Below are 19,466 nucleotides of genomic sequence, written 5' to 3' on the forward strand. Positions count from 1 at the left end.
CTCCAAAAGCGGAGCCCCCCTCAGAGCTGAGCCCCCCCAACCCCTGATGCTCCCCCAGACCCCCGAGCCCCCCCAGTCCCTCCCCGCCCGCCAAAATCCCCTCAGGACCCCCCAAAAAACCCCAAAATCCGCCCCAAAAAGCGACGCGGCCCCTTTAAGAGGGGGGGCGTGGCCAAGCCCCTCCCGGACCCCCCCGAACCTCCGGGCCGGTTCCCGCCGCCGCCGCGCGCGCGGCCCCGCCCACCGAGGGCGCGGCCTCGCCTCACGTGGGCACGGCCGCGCCTTCCTATTGGCTGATCTATGCCCGCCTCCGCGCGTCCTCAGCTGTGATTGGTCGGCGCTGTCGTCAGGCGGAAGGCGGACCCTGCGTTTTGATTGGTCGCCCGCCCGTCACGTGGCTGCCGGTTTTTCGCGCCACTCGCCGTCAGGGGAAGGCGGTGGCGGGAAAAGGGGAGAGCGGCCGTGAGGGGAAAATCGCGATCGTGAGGGGGATATCGCGACAGGGAATCGCGACAGGAGCGGCCCCGCCATGGCCCCGCGCGACTACGACAGCGAGAAAGGTTTGGGGCCGGCGGGGGGCGGCGGGACTCCGTTATTGACCCGTTATTGATCCGTTATCGGGACCACCCCCCCCCGGATTATCAGGACATTGTCGCGATATCGCGATTTGTCCTGCCGTGTCTGAGCCTCCCCTCTCGGTGTCTGTTTTCCTCTCAGAGAAAGCGAAGCGATTTTTTCAGGAGTTTTACCGGGATGGGCCCGACGGGCACAAGGAATTCCCGTACCGGGAGCAGCTGGTGAGGGCCGGCACCCCAAAATTGACCTGATATCTCCTCAAATTCCCCCAAAATCCCCTCAGATTCCACCCTGAACCCCTTAAATTTCTGTAAATCTCCTCCCATTACCCTAAGTCCCACCCCGAATCCCCTCCCACTTCCCCAAACCCACCCTAAATTCCTTCCCGTCTCTCAGACCCCCAAAATTCAACGCAAAATTCCTTTTTAACAACCCCAAATCTCCCCCCACCACTCCAGAGCCTCCTCAAACCCCCTCAAATGCCCCCAAACCCTTTCCAGCCTCCCCAAAATCCCCCCAAATCTTCTCAAGTCCCCCTAAACCCCCTCTCGTCCACCCTAAATCTCCCCAAACCTACTCAAATCCCCTCAAACCCCTTCCAGCCTCCCCAAATCTCCCCCAAATCCCCTTTTTTCATCCCAAATCCCCTTTTTTCACCCCAAAGCCCCATTTTTAACCCAAAATTCCCATTTTCACCCCCAAACCCCCTTTTTCACCCCAAAATCCCCCTTTTCCCTCCCAAATTCCCTTTTCCCCCCACAAAACCCCACTTCTTGACCCTCAAGTCCCCTTTTCCACCCCCAAAACCTCCATTTCTCCACCTGAAACCCCCTTTTTTTCACTTCAACCTCCCCTTTTCCACCCCAAACCCCCTTTCCACCCCCAAAACCCCAATTTCTTCACCCCAAACCCCCTTTCCCTCCTCAAGCCCCCATTTTTTCACTCCCAACCCGCCCCCTTTTTTCACCCTAAAACCCTCTTTCCTCACCCGAATCTCCCCCTTTTCCCCCCAAAAAATCCCTTTATTGCCTCAAAACTCCCTTTATTCCCCCGCAAATCCCCATTTTTCACCCCGAAATTCCCATTTTCCCCTCAGGCCGCTCTGGCCCGCCGGGACCAGGTTGCCCTGTGGGTGTCTCTGGACGATGTGGCCGAGGACGAGCCCGAGCTGGCCGAGGCCGTGGTGGAGAACGTGAGGCGCTACGGCCGCGTCTTCTCGGACGCCGTGCACGAGCTGCTGCCCCAGTTCGGCTCTGCTGAGGTCAGGGAGCCCCGAATTTGGCATTTTGGGACATTTTGGGGGTTTTTTTTGGTGGGTTTTTGGGGCTATGTCCGGCGCTCCAGCCGCGTCTTCTCGGAGCTGCTGCCCCGGTGCGGCTCTGCTGAGGTCGGGGAGCTCCAAATTTGGAGGTTTTGGGGTGTTTTAGGTGGGTTTTAGGGGTTTTTTTGAGGGATTTTAGGGGGTTCTTGAGGGGATTAGGGGGTTTTTGGGGATTTTAGGTGGGTTTTTGGGGATTTTATGGTTTTTTTGGGGGGTTTTAGGGTCAATGTCCGGTGCTCCAGCCGCATCTTCTCGGAGCTGCTGCCCCGGTTCGGCTCTGCTGAGGTCGGGGAGCTCAAAATTTGGAGCTTTTGGGGTGTTTTAGGTGGGTTTTAGGGGGTTTTTTGAGGGGTTTTAGGGGGTTCTTGAGGGGTTTTTGGGGATTTTAGGGTTTTTTTAGGGGGTTTTAGGGTCAATGTCCAGCGCTCCGGCCGCATCTTCTCGGAGCTGCTGCCCCGGTTCGGCTCTGCTGAGGTCGGGGAGCTCCAAATTCGGGGTCTTGGGAGTGTTCTGGGTGGGTTTTAGGGTTTTTTTTGAGGGGTTTTAGGGGGTTCTTGAGGGGTTCTTGAGGGGTTTTTTTGGGGGATTTTATGGTTTTTTTGAGGGGTTTTAGGGTCAATGTCCGGCGCTCCAGCCGCGTCTTCTCGGAGCTGCTGCCCCGGTGCGGCTCTGCTGAGGTCGGGGAGCTCCAAATTTGGAGCTTTTGGGGTGTTTTAGGTGGGTTTTAGGGGTTTTTTTTGAGGGATTTTAGGGGGTTCTTGAGGGGTTTTTGGGGATTTTAGGGCTTTTTTCGGTGGGTTTTAGGGTCAATGTCCGGCGCTCCGGCCACGTCTGCTCGGAGCTGCTGCCCCGGTTTGGCTCTGCTGAGGTCGGGGAGCTCCAAATCTGGAGTTTTTGGGGTGTTTTAGGTGGGTTTTAGGGGTTTTTTTGAGGGATTTTAGGGTGTTCTTGAGGGGTTTTTGGGGATTTTAGGGTTTTTTTAGGGGGTTTTAGGGTCAATGTCCAGCGCTCCGGCCGCATCTTCTCGGAGCTGCTGCCCCGGTTCGGCTCTGCTGAGGTCGGGGAGCTCCAAATCTGGAGTTTTTGGGGTGTTTTAGGTGGGTTTTAGGGTTTTTTTTTGAGGGATTTTAGGGGGTTCTGGAGGGGTTTTAAGGGGTTTTTGGGGATTTTAGGGTTTTTTTGGTGGGTTTTTGGGGCTATGTCCGGCGCTCCGGCCGCGTCTTCTCGGAGCTGCTGCCCCAGTTCGGCTCTGCTGAGGTCGGGGAGCTCCAAATTTGGGGATTTTGGGGTGTTTTAGGTGGGTTTTAGGGGGTTTTTTGAGGGATTTTAAGGGGCTCTTGAGGGATTTCTGGGGATTTTAGGGCTTTTTTTGGTGGGTTTTAGGGTCAATGTCCGGCGCTCCAGCCGCGTCTTCTCGGAGCTGCTGCCCCGGTTTGGCTCTGCTGAGGTCGGGGAGCTCCAAATCTGGAGTTTTTGGGGTGTTTTAGGTGGGTTTTAGGGGTTTTTTTTGAGGGATTTTAGGGGGTTCTTGAGGGGTTTTAAGGGGTTTTTGGGGATTTTAGGGTTTTTTTGGTGGGTTTTTGGGGCTATGTCCGGCGCTCCGGCCGCGTCTTCTCGGAGCTGCTGCCCCGGTTCGGCTCTGCTGAGGTCGGGGAGCTCCAAATTTGGGGATTTTGGGGTGTTTTAGGTGGGTTTTAGGGGGTTTTTTTGAGGGATTTTAGGGGGTCCTTGAGGGGTTTTTGGGGATTTTAGGGTTTTTTGGGGGGGTGGTTTAGAGGTTTTTTTTGGACGTTTTTAGTGTTTTTTAGGAGATTTTGGGGGGTTTCAGGGTTATGGGGATTGGATAATTCTGTGACAATTTAGGGTGGGGGATCCCCCAGTTCCCCCTGAGCCCCCTCCCCAAATTTCCCCTTGTCAGGACCCCCTGGACGTTCACCTGGAACATTTTTGGGGTCGTTTTGGGGAATTTTTTAATAATTTTGAATGGAACTTTGGGATAATTTTGAGTTGAATTTTGGGATAATTTTAGATGAGGGATCCCCCAGTTCCCCCCTGAGCCCCCTCCCCAAATTTCCCCCCCTGTACGTTTACCTGGAGCATTTTTGGGGTGGTTTTGGGGCATTTTGGGGTGGGATTTTGAGGCACTTCCGAGTTGAATTTTGGGATAATTTAGGGTGAGGGATCCCCCAGTTTCCCCCTGAGCCCCCTCCCCAAATTTCCCCCCTGGATCTATACCTGGAGCATTTTTGGGGTGATTTTGGGGCATTTTGGGGTGGGATTTTCTGTTAATTCCGAGTTGAATTTTGGATAATTTTGGGTGAGGGATCCCCCAGTTCCCCCCTGAGCCCCCTCCCCAAATTTCCCCCTTTCCAGGCTGCCCCCCGGGACCCCCTGGACGTTTACCTGGAGCATCGGCTGCTGCTGGAGCAGCGGGGCCGGGCCGGGGGCGCCCCCAGGACCCCCCAAAATCAATTCCCCCCGGAGCTGCTGCGGCGCTTGTGAGTCTGCCCAGGGCCCCCAGCCCCAAATTCTGGGCACCCCAAAATCCCAACCCTCACCCAAATCCATTTTTTTCCCCATTTTCTCTCGTTTCCCTTCCTTTTCTCCCTCGCTTCTTCCCCAATTCCCCACCTTTTTTCCCCCATAATTCCCCCAAAAGTTTTTCCCCATGTTTAGCCCCGAATCCCCATTTTTTTCCCCCATTTCTCTCTCACAATTCTGGTTTTTCCCAAAATCCCTGTTTTTCCCCTCAAAGTATTTCCACACCCCCTCTTGCTCCAAGGCCTTGTCCCCACAGGAGCCCTGAGCCCCATTTTCCCCTCATAATCCCCATTTTCCCCTCATAATCCCCATTTTCCCCCTCATAATCCCCATTTTTCCCTCACACAATCCTGTTTTTGCCCAAAATCCCCGTTTTTCCCCCCAAAGTGAGCTGTATTTCCACACCCCCTCCTGCTCCAAGGCCTTGTCCCCACAGGAGCCCTGAGCCCCATTTTCCCCCTTCCAAACCCCATTTTTTCCCCAAAACCCCCAATTTCCCCTCATAAATCCCCATTTTTCCCCTCACACAATTCAGTTTTTGCCCAAAATCCCCGTTTTTCCCCCCAAATCCAGCTGTATTTCCACACCCCCACTTGCTCCAAGGCCTTGTCCCCACAGGAGCCCTGAGCCCCATTTTCCCCTCATAATCCCCATTTTTTCCCCCAAAACCCCCATTTTCCTGCCCAAAATCCCCATTTTCCCCCCCATAATCCCCATTTTCCCCCCATTTCCCTCTCACAATTCAGTTTTTTCCCAAAATCCCCATTTTTCCCCCCAAATCCAGCTGTATTTCCACACCCCCTCCTGCTTCAAGGCCTTGTCCCCCTGGGAGCTCCGAGCCCCATTTTCCCCCTTCCAAACCCCATTTTTTTCCCCCAAAACCCCCATTTTCCTGCCCAAAATCCCCATTTTTCCCTCACACAATCCTGTTTTTTCCCAAAATCCCCATTTTTCCCCCCAAAGCCAGCTGTATTTCCACACCCCCTCCTGCTCCAAGGCCTTGTCCCCCTGGAAGCTTCGAGCCCCATTTTCCCCTCATAATCCCCATTTTTTTCCTCATAAATCCCCATTTTTCCCCTCATAATCCCCAATTTCCCCTCATAATCCCCATTTTTCCCTCTCACAATTCTGTTTTTTCCCAAAATCCCCGTTTTTCCCCTCAAAGTATTTCCACACCCCCTCCTGCTCCAAGGCCGTGTCCCCTCAGGAGCCCTGAGCCCCATTTTCCCCTCATAATCCTCATTTTTCCCCCCTCCAAACCCCATTTTTTCCCCAAAAACCCCCATTTTCCCCTCATAATCCCCATTTTTCCCTCACACAATTCAGTTTTTTCCCAAAATCCCCGTTTTTCCCCCCAAAGTATTTCCACACCCGCTCTTGCTCCAAGGCCTTGTCCCCCTGGGAGCTCCGAGCCCCATTTTCCCCCTTCCAAACCCCATTTTTTACCCCAAAACCCCCATTTTCCCCTCATAAATCCCCATTTTCCTGCCCAAAACCCCCATTTTTCCCTCATTCCCCTCTCACATTTCCTGTTTTTTCCCAAAATCCCCGTTTTTCCCCCCAAAGTGAGCTGTATTTCCACACCCCCTCCTGCTCCAAGGCCTTGTCCCCACAGGAGCCCTGAGCCCCATTTTCCCCCTTCCAAACCCCATTTTTTACCCCAAAACCCCCATTTTTCCCCTCATAATCCCCGTTTTTCCCTCACACAATTCCATTTTTGCCCAAAATCCCCGTTTTTACCCCCAAACCCAGCTGTATTTCCACACCCCCTCCTGCTCCAAGGCCTTGTCCCCCTGGGAGCTCCGAGCCCCATTTTCCCCCTTCCAAACCCCATTTTTTACCCCAAAACCCCCATTTTTTACCCCAAAACCCCCATTTTCCTGCCCAAAATCCCCATTTTTCCCTCACACAATTCCATTTTTTCCCAAAATCCCCGTTTTTCCCCCCAAAGCCAGCTGTATTTCCACACCCCCTCTTGCTCCAAGGCCGTGTCCCCACAGGAGCCCTGAGCCCCATTTTCCCCCTTCCAAACCCCATTTTTTACCCCAAAACCCCCATTTTTTACCCCAAACCCCCATTTTTCCCCCATTCCCCTCTCACATTTCCTTTTTTTGCCCAAAATCCCCAGTTTTCCCCCCAAATCCAGCTGTATTTCCACACCCCCTCGTGCTCCAAGGCCTTGTCCCCCTGGAAGCTTCGAGCCCCATTTTCCCCCTTCCAAACCCCATTTTTTCCCCCAAAACCCCCATTTTCCCCTCATAATCCCCATTTTTCCCTCACACAATTCCATTTTTGCCCAAAATCCCCGTTTTTCCCCCCAGTCCAGCTGTATTTCCACACCCCCTCCTGCTCCAAGGCCTTGTCCCCCTGGAAGCTTCGAGCCCCATTTTCCCCCTTCCAAACCCCATTTTTTCCCCCAAAACCCCCATTTTTTCCCCCATAATCCCCATTTTCCCCTCATAATCCCCGTTTTTCCCTCACACAATTCCATTTTTGCCCAAAATCCCCGTTTTTCCCCCCAAATCCACCTGTATTTCCACACCCCCTCTTGCTCCAAGGCCGTGTCCCCACAGGAGCCCTGAGCCCCATTTTCCCCCTTCCAAACCCCATTTTTTACCCCAAAACCCCCATTTTTTACCCCAAAACCCCCATTTTTTCCCCCAAACCCCCATTTTCCTGCCCAAAATCCCCGTTTTCCCCTCTCACAATTCTGTTTTTCCCAAAATCCCCATTTTTCCCTCACACAATTCTATTTTTTCCCAAAATCCCCCTTTTTCCCCCCAAAGCCACCTGTATTTCCACACCCCCTCTTGCTCCAAGGCCTTGTCCCCACAGGAGCCCTGAGCCCCATTTTCCCCTCATAATCCTCATTTTTCCCCCCTCCAAACCCCATTTTTTCCCCAAAAACCCCCATTTTTTTCCCCAAAACCCCCATTTTTCCCTCACACATTTCCCATTTTTGCCCAAAATCCCCGTTTTTCCCCCCAAAGCGAGCTGTATTTCCGCGCCCCCTCGTGCTCCAAGGCCGTGTCCCCGCGGGAGCTCCGGGCCGGCTCCATCGGCGCCTTGGTCACCGTGCAGGGAATCGTCACCAGGGCCAGCGAGGTGCGGCCGCTGCTGCGCGTGGCCACCTACAGCTGTGACCAGTGCGGGGCAGAGACCTACCAGCCGGTACTGGGGTATACTGGGAGGGACTGGGAGGGACTGGGAGGGACTGGGAGGGGTTTGGGGTCAGTTTTGGGGCAGTTTCGGGGGGTTTCAGGGCAGTTTTGGGGTGTTTGGGGGCAGTTTTGGGGTCTCAGTGCCACCTACAGCTGCGACCAGTGCGGGGCAGAGACCTACCAGCCGGTACTGGGGCATACTGGGATATACTGGGAGGGACTGGGAGGGACTGGGAGGGGTTTGGGGTCAGTTTTGGGGCAGTTTTGGGGGGTTTAGGGGCAGTGTTGGGGCAGTTTTGTGGGGTTTGGGGGCAGTTTTGGGGCAGTTTTGGGGTCTCAGTGCCACCTACAGCTGCGACCAGTGCGGGGCCGAGACCTACCAGCCGGTACTGGGATATACTGGGATATACTGGGAGGGGTTTTGGGGAGGATTTGGGGCAGTTTCAGGGGGATTCAGGGCAGTTTTGGGGTGTTTGGGGGCAGTTTTGGGGTCTCAATGCCACCTACAGCTGCGACCAGTGCGGGGCAGAGACCTACCAGCCGGTACTGGGATATACTGGGATGGACTGGGATGTACTGGGAGGGACTGGGAGGGGATTTGGGGCAGTTTTGGGGTGTTTGGGGGCAGTTTTGGGGTCTCAGTGCCACCTACAGCTGCGACCAGTGCGGGGCCGAGACCTACCAGCCGGTACTGGGATATACTGGGAGGGACTGGGAGGGGTTTGGGGTCAGTTTTGGGGCAGTTTCGGGGGGTTTTGGGGCAGTTTCGTGGGGTTTGGGGGCAGTTTTGGGGCAGTTTTGGGGTCTCAGTGCCACCTACAGCTGCGACCAGTGTGGGGCAGAGACCTACCAGCCGGTACTGGGATATACTGGGAGGGACTGGGATGTACTGGGAGGGGTTTTTCAGGGAATTTCAGGGGGTTTTGGGGGCATTTCAGGTGGATTTTTGAGAGGATTTTTTCTATTTTTGAGGTCTCTCCCCTCACAGATCAAAGGCCCCGTTTTCCCGCCTTTTCCAGGGGCACTTCTGGGGGTCTCCGGGGGGGATTTTTGGAATATTTGGAAATTTTTTGGGGTTCAGGTGGAATTTTTGGGGTCCAGGTGGGATTTTTGGGGGATATTCTTTGAGTTTTTGGCATCTTTCCCCTCACAGATTGAAGGCCCCGTTTTCCCGCCTTTTCCAGGGGCACCTCTGGGGGTCTCTGGGGGGAATTTTTGGGATCTTTAGGAGTTTTTTGTGGTTTAGGTGGAATATTTTGGAATTCAGGTGAATTTTTTGAGGTCCAGGTGGGATTTTTTGGGGATATTCTTTGAGTTTTTGGCATCTTTCCCCTCACAGAGTGAAGGCCCCATTTTCCTGCCTTTTCCAAGGGCACTTCTGGGGGTCTCTGGGGGGGAGTTTTTTGGAATCTTTGGGTATTTTTTGGGTTTCAGGTGAACTTTTTGTGGTTCAGGTGAATTTCTGTGGTCCGAGTGGGATTTTTTTGGGGGTATTCTTTGAGTTTTTGGGTTTTTTTCCCTCCCAGATCGAGGGCCCGACCTTCACGCCGCTGCTGCTGTGCCCGAGCCGGGAATGCCAAACCAACCGCTCGGGGGGGGCGGCTCTACCTGCAGAGCCGGGGCTCCAAATTCACCAAATTCCAGGAGCTGCGGATCCAGGAGCACGTGAGTCACGGGGGATCCCCAAATTCCCGACAGGAAACCCCAAATTCCCAAAAAATCCCCTCAGGAAACTATAAAATCTCCTCAGAAATGGAGGCCCGGGGCCTTCAAAATGGCCGCCAGGGCCTTTAAAACAGACTCTAGGGTCTTAATTGGCTCCAGATTCACCAAATTCTGGGAATTTTGGATTCAGGAGCTCCTGAGTGAGGTGGGATCCCCAAATTCCCGACAGGAAACCCCAAATTCCCAAAAAATCCCCTCAGGAAACTCCAAAATCTCCTCAGAAATGGAGGCCCGGGGCCTTCAAAATGGCGGCTGGGGCCTTTAACATGGACTCTAGGGTCTTAAAGTTGACTCCAAATCCACCAAATTCTGGGGATTTTGGATTCAGGAGCTCTTGAGTGAGGGGGGAACTTGAAATTCCTGATGGGAAATCCCAAAATCAAAAAAAAATTCCCTCAGGAAACTCCAAAATCCCCTCAGAAATGTAGGCCTGGGGCCTTCAAAATTGCAGCCGGGGCCTTTAAAATGGACTCTAGGGTTTTAATTGGCTCCAGATTCACCAAATTCTGGGGATTTTGGATTCAGGAGCTCCTAGATTAGGGGGGAACTTGAAATTCCTGATGGGAAATCCCAAAATCAAAAAAAAATCCCCTCAGGAAACTCCAAAATCTCCTCAGAAATGGAGGCCCGGGGCCTTCAAAATGGCGGCTGGGGCCTTCAAAATGCACTCTAGGGTCTTGAAGTTGACTCCAAATCCACCAAATTCTGGGAATTTTGGATTCAGGAGCTCCTGAGTGAGGTGGGATCCCCAAATTCCTGATGGGAAACTCCAAAATCCAAAAAGATCCCCTCAGGAAACTCCAAAATCTCCTCAGAAATGGAGGCCTGGGCCCTTCAAAATGGACTGCTAGGGTCTTAATTGGCTCCAGATTCACCAAATTCTGGGAATTTTGGATTCAGGAGCTCCTGAGTGAGGGGGGAACTTGAAATTCCTGATGGGAAATCCCAAATGCTAAAAAATTCCCTCAGGAAACTCCAAAATCCCCTCAGAAATGGAGGCCTGGGGCCTTCAAAATGGCGGCCAGGGCCTTTAACATGGACTCTAGGGTCTTAAAGTTGACTCCAAATCCACCGAATTCTGGGAATTTTGGATTCAGGAGCTCTTGAGTGAGGGGGGAACTTGAAATTCCTGATGGGAAATCCCAAATGCTAAAAAATCCCCTCAGGAAACTCCAAAATCCCCTCAGAAATGGAGGCCTGGGGCCTTCAAAATGGCGGCCGGGGCCTTTAAAACGGATTCTAGGGTCTTCATGGGCTCCAGATTCACCAAATTCTGGGGATTTTGGATTCAGGAGCTCCTAAACTAGGGGGGAACTTGAAATTCCTGATGGGAAATCCCAAATCCTAAAAAATCCCCTCAGGAAACTCCAAAATCCCCTCAGAAATGGAGGCCTGGGGCCTTCAAAATGGCAGCCAGGGCCTTTAAAATGGACCCCGGGGTCTTAAAGTTGGCTCCAAATCCACCAAATTCTGGGAATTTTGGATTCAGGAGCTCCTGAGTGAGGTGGGATCCCCAAATTCCCAAAAAATCCCCTCAGGAAACTCCAAAATCCCCTCAGAAATGGAGGCCTGGGGCTTTCAAAATGGCGGCCTGGGGCCTTCAAAATGGTGGCCGGGGCCTTTAAAATGGACTCTGGGGTCTTAAAGTTGGCTCCAAATCCACCAAATTCAGGGGATTTTGGATTCAGGAGCTCCTGAGTGAGGTGGGATCCCCAAATTCCTGATGGGAAATCCCAAAATCCAAAAAGATCCCCTCAGGAAACTCCAAAATCCCCTCAGAAATGGAGGCCCGGGGCCTTCAAAATGGCGGCCAGGGCCTTTAAAATGGACTCTAGGGTTTTAATTGGCTCCAGATTCACCAAATTCTGGGGATTTTGGATTCAGGAGCCTCTAAATTAGGGGGGAACTTGAAATTCCTGATGGGAAATCCCAAAATCAAAAAAAAATCCCCTCAGGAAACTCCAAAATCTCCTCAGAAATGGAGGCCCGGGGCCTTCAAAATGGCGGCTGGGGCCTTCAAAATGCACTCCGGGGAGTCAACTTAACTTAAAGTTGACTCCAAATCCACTGAATTCTGGGAATTTTGGATTCAGGTACTCCTGACTGATGTGGGATCCCCAAATTCCTGATGGGAAACTCCAAAATACCAAAAAGTCCCCTCAGGAAACTCCAAAATCTCCTCAGAAATGTAGGCCTGGGGCCTTCAAAATGGCGGCCGGGGCCTTTAAAGCGGACTCTAAATTGTCTCCAGATTCACCAAATTCTGGGAATTTTGGATTCAGGAGTTCCTGAGTGAGGGGGGAACTTGAAATTCCTGATTGGAGACACAAAAATCCCAAATAATTCTCTCAGAAATCTCCAAAATCCCCTCAGAAATTCCCTCAGAATGGGATCCAAAATGGCGTCGGTTGTTCCGAAATGTCCCCAAATGTCCCCGAAATGTCCCCCAAATGTCCCGAAATGTCCCCAAATGTCCCCAGGTGCCCTCACCTGTCCCATACCTGTCCTTGCAGTCAGACCAGGTGCCCGTGGGTCACCTGCCCCGCTCGCTGTCGCTGCACCTGAGCGGGGCCAACACGCGCCAGGCCCAGCCCGGGGACCACGTCAGGGTCACGGGCACCTTCCTGCCCCTGCTGAAACCAGGGTTCCGACAGGTGACACAGGTGAGTGCAAAATACACCTGGGGACATCCAAAAATGCACCAGGAACACCCAAAATGCACCTGGGAGCACCCAAAAATGCACCAGGAACACCCAAAAATGCACCCAAACCTCCCCTTCCTGCCCCTGCTGAAACCAAATACACCTGGGACACCCAAACTGCACCTGGGAGCACCCAAAATACACCTGAGACCCCAAAAACCTCACCTGGGAACATCCAAACTACACCTGGGCACACCCAAAAATGCACCAGGAACACCCAAAATGCACCTGGGAGCACCCAAAAACCTCACCTGGACACACCCAAAATGCACCAGGGAACACCCAAAAATGCATCAGGAACACCCAAAAATGCACCCAAACCTCCCCTTCCTGCCCCTGCTGAGACTGGGGTTCTGACAGGTGACACAGGTGAGTGCAAAATACACCTGGGAGCACCCAAAAATACACCTGGGAACATCCAAAAATGCACCAGGAGCACCCAAAATGCACCCAAACCTCCCCTTCCTGCCCCTGCTGAGACTGGGGTTCCGACAGGTGACACAGGTGAGTGCAAAATGCACCTGGGAGCACCCAAAAATGCACCTGAGACCCCAAAAATGCACCAGGAGCACCCAAAATACACCTGGGAGCACCTAAAATGCACCTGGGAGCACCCAAAATGCACCTGGGGACACCCAAAAATGCACCAGGAGCACCCAAAAATGCACTGGGAACACCCAAAATTCACCTGAGACCCCAAAATGCACCTGGGAGCACCCAAAATACACCTGAGACCCCAAAAATGCACCTGGGAGCACCCAAAATGCACCTGGGAACACCCAAAAATGCACCTGGGAGCACCCAAAATACACCTGGGGACACCCAAAATGCACCTGCAGGGCCAAAAAAGGCCCCCAAAATTCTCCTTTTTTCCCCCCAAATTCTCTTTTGTCCCAAGTCTCACCTGTCTGCCCCGAAAAAACTCCACTTTCACACCTGAAAATGCCATTTTTTCCCCAAAAATCCCCATTTTTTCCCCCAAAATTCACGGATTTTTCCCCCAAAATTCACGGATTTTTCCCCCAAAATCCCCATTTTTTCCCCAGAATTAACGGATTTTTCCCAAAATTCACGGATTTTTTTCCCAAAATCCCCGGATTTTCCCCCAAAATTCCCATTTTTCCCAGGGATTGCTGTCAGAGACCTTCCTGGAGGGCCTCACCTGTCCCCTCCAAAATCCCCATTTTTCCCCCAAAAATCCCCATTTTTCCCCCTAAAATCCCCATTTTTTCGCCAAAAATCCCCATTTTTTCACCAAAATTCCTGGATTTTTCCCAAAATCCCCGGATTTTCCCCCAAAATTCCCATTTTTTCCAGGGTTTGCTGTCAGAGACCTTCCTGGAGGGGCACCACGTGGCCAAGGTGAACAAGAGCGAGGAAGAGGAGGGGGAGGGGGCGGAGCTGAGCCCCCAGGAGCTGCAGGAGATCCTGGGAACAGGTGGGGGTTGGGCAGAAAAACGGGGATTTTGGGAAAATTGGGAATTTTGGGGGGGAAAATGGGGATTTGGGGGAAAAAAATGGGATTTTGGGGTGAAAAAATGGGGATTTTGGGGTGAAAAATGGGGATTTTGAGGGGATTTTTAGGGGAAAATTGGGATTTTGGGGGGAAAATGGGGATTTTTAGGGGAAAAATGGGGGTTTTGAGGGGAAAAATGGGGATTTTGAAGGGAATTTTGAGGGGATTTTTAGGGGAAAAATTGGGATTTTTGGGGGAGGGAAAATTGGGGATTTTTAGGGGGAAAATGGGGATTTTTAGGGGGGATTTTGGGGAAGGGGAATTGGGGATTTTTGGGGGAAAAATTGGGATTTTTGGGGGGAAAAATTGCTATTTTGGGGGGGAAATTTGGGGATTTTTGGGGGAAATTGGGATTTTTTTGGGGGGGAAAATGGGGAGTTGGGGGCAAAAATTGGGGATTTTTAGGGGAAAATTGGGATTTTTTTGGGGGGGAAAATTGGGGGGGAAAAATTGGGATTTTTGGGGGGGGAAATTTGGGGATTTTGGGGGGAAAAATTGGGATTTTTAGGGGAAAAGTGGGGGATTTTTAGGGGGAAATTGGGCATTTTGGGGGAAAAATGAGTTGGGGGGAAATGGGGATTTTTGGGGGGAAATTGGGGGATTTTTGGGGGAAAAATTGGGATTTTTTAGGGGAAAAATTGGGATTTTTGGGGGGGAAAATGAGTTGGGGGAAAATTGGGATTTTTAGGGGAAAAAATGGGATTTTTGGGGGGGGGAAATGGGGATTTTTTTGGGGGGGAAATTGGGGATTTTTGGGGGGGAAATTGGGGATTTTTGGGGGGGGAATAATTGGAATTTTGGGGGAAAAAAATGGGGATTTTTTGGGGGGGAAATTGGGGATTTTGGGGGGAAATTGGGGATTTTTAGGGGAAAAATGGAGGTTTTGAGGGGAAAAAATGGGGATTTTTAGGGGAAAAATGGGGGATTTTTTGGGGGGGAAATTGGGGGGAAAATTTGGGATTTTGGGGGGAAATTGGGGATTTTAGGGAAAAATTGGGATTTTTTTGGGGGGGAAAATGGGGATTTGGGGGAAAAAATATGGGGGTTTTGGGGTGAAAATGGGGATTTTGAGGGGATTTTTAGGGGAAAATTGGGATTTTTTGGGGGGGGAAATTGGAGATTTTGGGGTGGAAAAATTGGGATTTTTTTGGGGGGGGAAAATGGGATTTTGGGGGGGGAAAAATGGGATTTGGGGGGGGGAATTTATGGATTTTTTAGGGGAAAAATTGGGATTTTTAGGGGGGAAAATGGGGAATTTTGGGGGAAAAATGGGGCTTTTGAGGGGAAAAATGGGGATTTTTTTGGGGCAGAAATTTGGGGATTTTTGGGGAAAAATTGAGATTTTTGGGGTGGGAAATTTGGGGATTTTTGGGGGGGGAAATTGGGGATTTTTAGGGGAAAAATGGGGGTTTTGAGGGGAAAAATGGGGATTTTGAGGGGAAAAATTGGGATTTTTTGGGGCAGAAATTTTGGGGATTTTTGGGGAAAAATTGAGATTTTTGGGGTGGGAAATTTGGGGATTTTTAGGGGGAAAATGGGGATTTTTAGGGGGGATTTTGGGGAAGGGGAATTGGGGATTTTTGGGGGAAAAATTGGGATTTTTGGGGGGAAAAATTGCTATTTTGGGGGGGAAATTTGGGGATTTTTGGGGGAAATTGGGATTTTTTTGGGGGGGAAAATTGGGAGTTGGGGGCAAAAATTGGGGATTTTTAGGGGAAAATTGGGATTTTTTGGGGGGGAAATTGGGGGGGAAAAATTGGGATTTTTGGGGGGGGAAATTTGGGGATTTTGGGGGGAAAAATTGGGATTTTTAGGGGAAAAGTGGGGGATTTTTAGGGGGAAATTGGGCATTTTGGGGGAAAAATGAGTTGGGGGGAAATGGGGATTTTTGGCGGGAAATTGGGGGATTTTTGGGGGAAAAATTGGGATTTTTTAGGGGAAAAATTGGGATTTTTGGGGGGGAAAATGAGTTGGGGGAAAATTGGGATTTTTAGGGGAAAAAATGGGATTTTTGGGGGGGGGAAATGGGGATTTTTTTGGGGGGGAAATTGGGGATTTTTGGGGGGGAAATTTGGGGATTTTGAGGGGAAAAATGGGGATTTTTTTTGAGGGAAAAATTGGGGATTTTTAGGGGAAAAATGGGGTTTTTTTGGGGGGGAAACTGGGGATTTTGGGGGGAAAATTGGGGATTTTTAGGGGAAAATGGGGATTTTGAGAGGAAAATGGGGATTTTTAGGGGGCATTTTGGGGAAGGGGAATTGGGGATTTTTAGGGGAAAATTTGGGATTTTTTTGGGTGAAAAAAATGGGGATTTTAGGGGGAAATTTGGGGATTTTGGGGGGGGAAATTGGGATTTTTAGGGGAAAAATTGGGGATTTTGGGGGGAGAAATTTGGGGATTTTTGGGGGGGAAATTGGGGATTTTTAGGAAAAAATTGGGATTTTTAGGGGAAAAATTGGGATTTTTGGGGGAAAAATGGGGCTTTTGAGGGGAAAAATGGGGATTTTTTTGGGGCAGAAATTTGGGGATTTTTGGGGAAAAATTGAGATTTTTGGGGTGGGAAATTTGGGGATTTTTGGGGGGGGAAATTGGGGATTTTGTGGGGAAATTTGGGGATTTTTAGGGAAAAAAAATAATTTTAAGGAAAAATAAAGGGATTTTGGGGGACCAAAAGTGGATTTGGGGTAAAATGAGGATTTGGGGGATTTTTTTGGGTCATTCCAGCCAATTTTGGGGCAATTTCAGCCAATTTTGGGGTTTCTGCCCCCAAATTTCCCATTTTTCACCCTCCCAAGCCCAGATTTTGCCATTTCTGCCCCCAAATTTCCCAATTTTCCTCCTTCCAATTCCGAATTTTGGAATTTCTCACCCCAAATTTCCCATTTTTGGCCCTTCCAAGCCCAGATTTTGCCGTTTCTGCCCCCAAATTTCCCATTTTTCCTCCTCCCAATGCCAGATTTTAGCATTTCTGACCCCAATTTTTGGCCCTTCCAATGCCAAATTTTGGCATTTCTGACCCCAATTTTTGCCTTTCTGATGCCAAATTTTGGCATTTCTGACCCAAATTTTTGACCCTTCCAAGGCTGGATTTTGCTGGTTTTGACCCCAAATTTCCCAATTTTGGCCCTTCCAATTCTGAATTTTGCCATTTCTCACCCCAAATTTCCCAATTTTCCTCCTTCCAATTCCGAATTTTGCCATTTCTCACCCCAAATTTCCCAATTTTTGCCCTTCCAATGCCGGATTTTGCCCATTTCTGACCCCAAATTTCCCATTTTTCCTCCTTCCAAGGCCGGATTTTGCCGTTTTTGACCCCAAATTTCCCAATTTTTGGCCCTTCCAAGCCTGGATTTTGACGTTTCTGACCCCAATTTTGGCCCTTCCAAGGCCAAATTCTGGCATTTCTCACCCCAATTTTCCCATTTTTGGCCCTCCCAAGCCCGGATTTTCGCGTTTTTGACCCAAATTTTTGCCCTCCCAATGCTGGATTTTAGCATTTCTGACCCCAATTTTCCCAATTTTGGCCCTTCCAATGCCAGATTTTGGCATTTCTGCCTCCAAATTTCCCTTTTTTGGCCCTTTCAAGGCCGGATTTTGGCATTTTCACCCCAATTTTTACCCATTTCTGACCCTTCCAATGCCAAATTTTGGCATTTCTGACCCCAAATTTCCTATTTTTCACCCTCCCAAGCCCAGATTTTGCCATTTCTCACCCCAAATTTCCCATTTTTCATCCTCCCAATGCTGGATTTTGCCATTTCTCACCCCAAATTTCCCATTTTTTGCCCTCCCAATGCTGGATTTTGCTGTTTCTGCCCCCAAATTTCCCATTTTTCACCCTCCCAAGCCCGGATTTTGCCATTTCTGCCCCCCAAATTTCCCATTTTTCACCCTCCCAATGCTGGATTTTGCCATTTCTGCCCCCCAAATTTCCCATTTTTCACCCTCCCAAGCCCGGATTTTGCCATTTCTGCCCCCAAATTTCCCATTTTTGGCCCTCCCAAGCCCGGATTTTGCCGTTTCTGCCCCCAAATTTGCATTTTTGGCCCTTGCAGGGGAGGATTTCTACGGGAAGCTGGCGGCCTCCATCGCCCCCGAGATCTTTGGCCACGAGGACGTGAAGAAATCGCTGCTGCTGCTGCTGGTGGGGGGCGTGGAGAGGAGCCCCCGGGGGATGCGGATCCGCGGTGAGAGACGGGGAAAAATCCTGGGAAAATCCTGGGAAAATATCGGGAAAATCCTGGGAAAAATCACAGGAAAATCCTGGGAAAATATCGGGAAAAATCCTGGGAAAATCCTGGGAAAATATCGGGAAAAATCCTGGAAAAATCACAGGAAAATTCAGGGGAAAATCCTGGGAAATGTTCGGGGAAATCCTGGGAAAATCACAGGAAAATCCTGGGAAATGTTCGGGGAAAATCCTGGGAAAATCCTGGGAAAATATCGGGAAAAATCCTGGGAAAATCACAGGAAAATCCTGGGAAATGTTCGGGGAAAATCCTGGAAAAATCACAGGAAAATCCTGGGAAATGTTCGGGGAAAATCCCGGGGAAATCACAGGAAAATCCTGGGAAAAACACAGGAACAGCCAGGGGAAAAATCCCAGGAAAATCACAGGAAAATCCTGGGAAAAATCCTGGGAAAATCACAGGAAAATCCCAGGGAAAATAACAGGAAAATTCAGGGAAAATCCTGGGAAATGTTCGGGAAAAATCACAGGAAAATCCTGGGAAAATCCTGGGAAATGTCCCAGAAAAATCACAGGAAAATCCCGGGGAAATGTTCAGGGAAAATCCTGGGAAATGTTTGGGAAAAATCACAGGAAAATTCAAGGGAAAATCCTGGGAAAATCCCGGGGAAATCACAGGAACAGCCGGGGGAAATCCTGAGAAAAATCCTGGGAAATGTTCAGGAAAAATCACAGGAAAATCCCGGGAAAATCCTGGAAAAATCACAGGGAAATTCAGGGGAAAATCCTGGGAAATGTTCAGGAAAAATCCCGGAAAAATCCCAGGAAAATCCTGGGAAATGTCTGGGAAAAATCCTGGGAAAAATCACAGGAACAGCTGGGGAAATCCTGGGAAAATCCTGGAAAAATCCTGGGAAATGTTCGGGAAAAATCCCGGAAAAATCCCAGGAAAATCACAGGAAAATCCTGGGAAAATCACAGGAAAATCACAGGAAAATCCTGGGAAAATCACAGGAAAATCACAGGAACAGCTGGGGAAATCCTGGGGGAAATCCTGGGGAAATCCTGGGGAAATCCTAGGAAATGTTTGGGAAAATCCTGGGAAAAATCCCGGAAGAATCCCGGGAAAAATCCCGGAAAAAATCCTGGGAAAATCACAGGAAAATCCTGGGAAATGTTCAGGGAAAATCCTGGGAAAAATCACAGGAAAATCACAGGAACAGCCGGGGAAATCCTGGGAAAAATCCCGGAAAAATCCTGGGAAATGTTCGGGAAAAATCACAGGAAAATCCTAGGAAAAATCACAGGAACAGCCAGGGAAAAATCCTGGGAAAAATCCCGGAAAAATCACAGGAACAGCCAGGGAAAATCCTGGGAAAAATCCTGGGAAAAATCCTGGGAAATGTTCAGGGAAATCACAGGAAAATCCTGGGAAATGTCCCAGGAAAATCCAGGGGAAAGCTTGGGAAATGTTCTGGGAAAATCATGGGAAAAATCCCGGAAAAATCCTGGGAAATGTTCGGGAAATGTCCCAGAAAAATCACAGGAAAATCCTGGGAAATGTCTGGGAAAAATCCTGGGAAAATTCAGGGGAAAATCACAGGAAAATCCTGGGAAAAATCACAGGAACAGCCGGGGAAAAATCCTGGGAAAATCCTGGGAAAATCCTGGGAAATGTTCGGGAAAAATCCTGGGAAATGTCCTGGGAAAAATCACAGGAAAATCCAGGGGAAAG

The 19,466-nt window shown here is 50.2% G+C and overlaps 1 protein-coding gene across 1 annotated transcript in view; it reads left to right on the forward strand.

Moving 5' to 3' along the window:
* The first annotated feature begins 2 nt into the window (after positions 1–2).
* MCM7 (minichromosome maintenance complex component 7) overlaps positions 3–19,466 on the forward strand; it is a 33,434-nt gene continuing 13,970 nt past the window's right edge. The window contains 10 exon segments of the mRNA XM_071419090.1: positions 3–560; positions 718–797; positions 1,673–1,837; positions 4,271–4,395; positions 7,429–7,609; positions 9,126–9,191; positions 9,193–9,264; positions 11,838–11,987; positions 13,344–13,464; positions 17,598–17,729. Of these exon segments, the coding sequence (XP_071275191.1) occupies positions 530–560; positions 718–797; positions 1,673–1,837; positions 4,271–4,395; positions 7,429–7,609; positions 9,126–9,191; positions 9,193–9,264; positions 11,838–11,987; positions 13,344–13,464; positions 17,598–17,729 (1,123 nt within the window). The 5' untranslated portion in view covers positions 3–529.

Source organism: Agelaius tricolor, unplaced genomic scaffold, assembly GCF_023055355.1.
Source record: "Agelaius tricolor isolate 1412-34295 unplaced genomic scaffold, bAgeTri1.0.p SCAF_99, whole genome shotgun sequence".
Lineage (NCBI taxonomy): Eukaryota > Metazoa > Chordata > Aves > Passeriformes > Icteridae > Agelaius > Agelaius tricolor.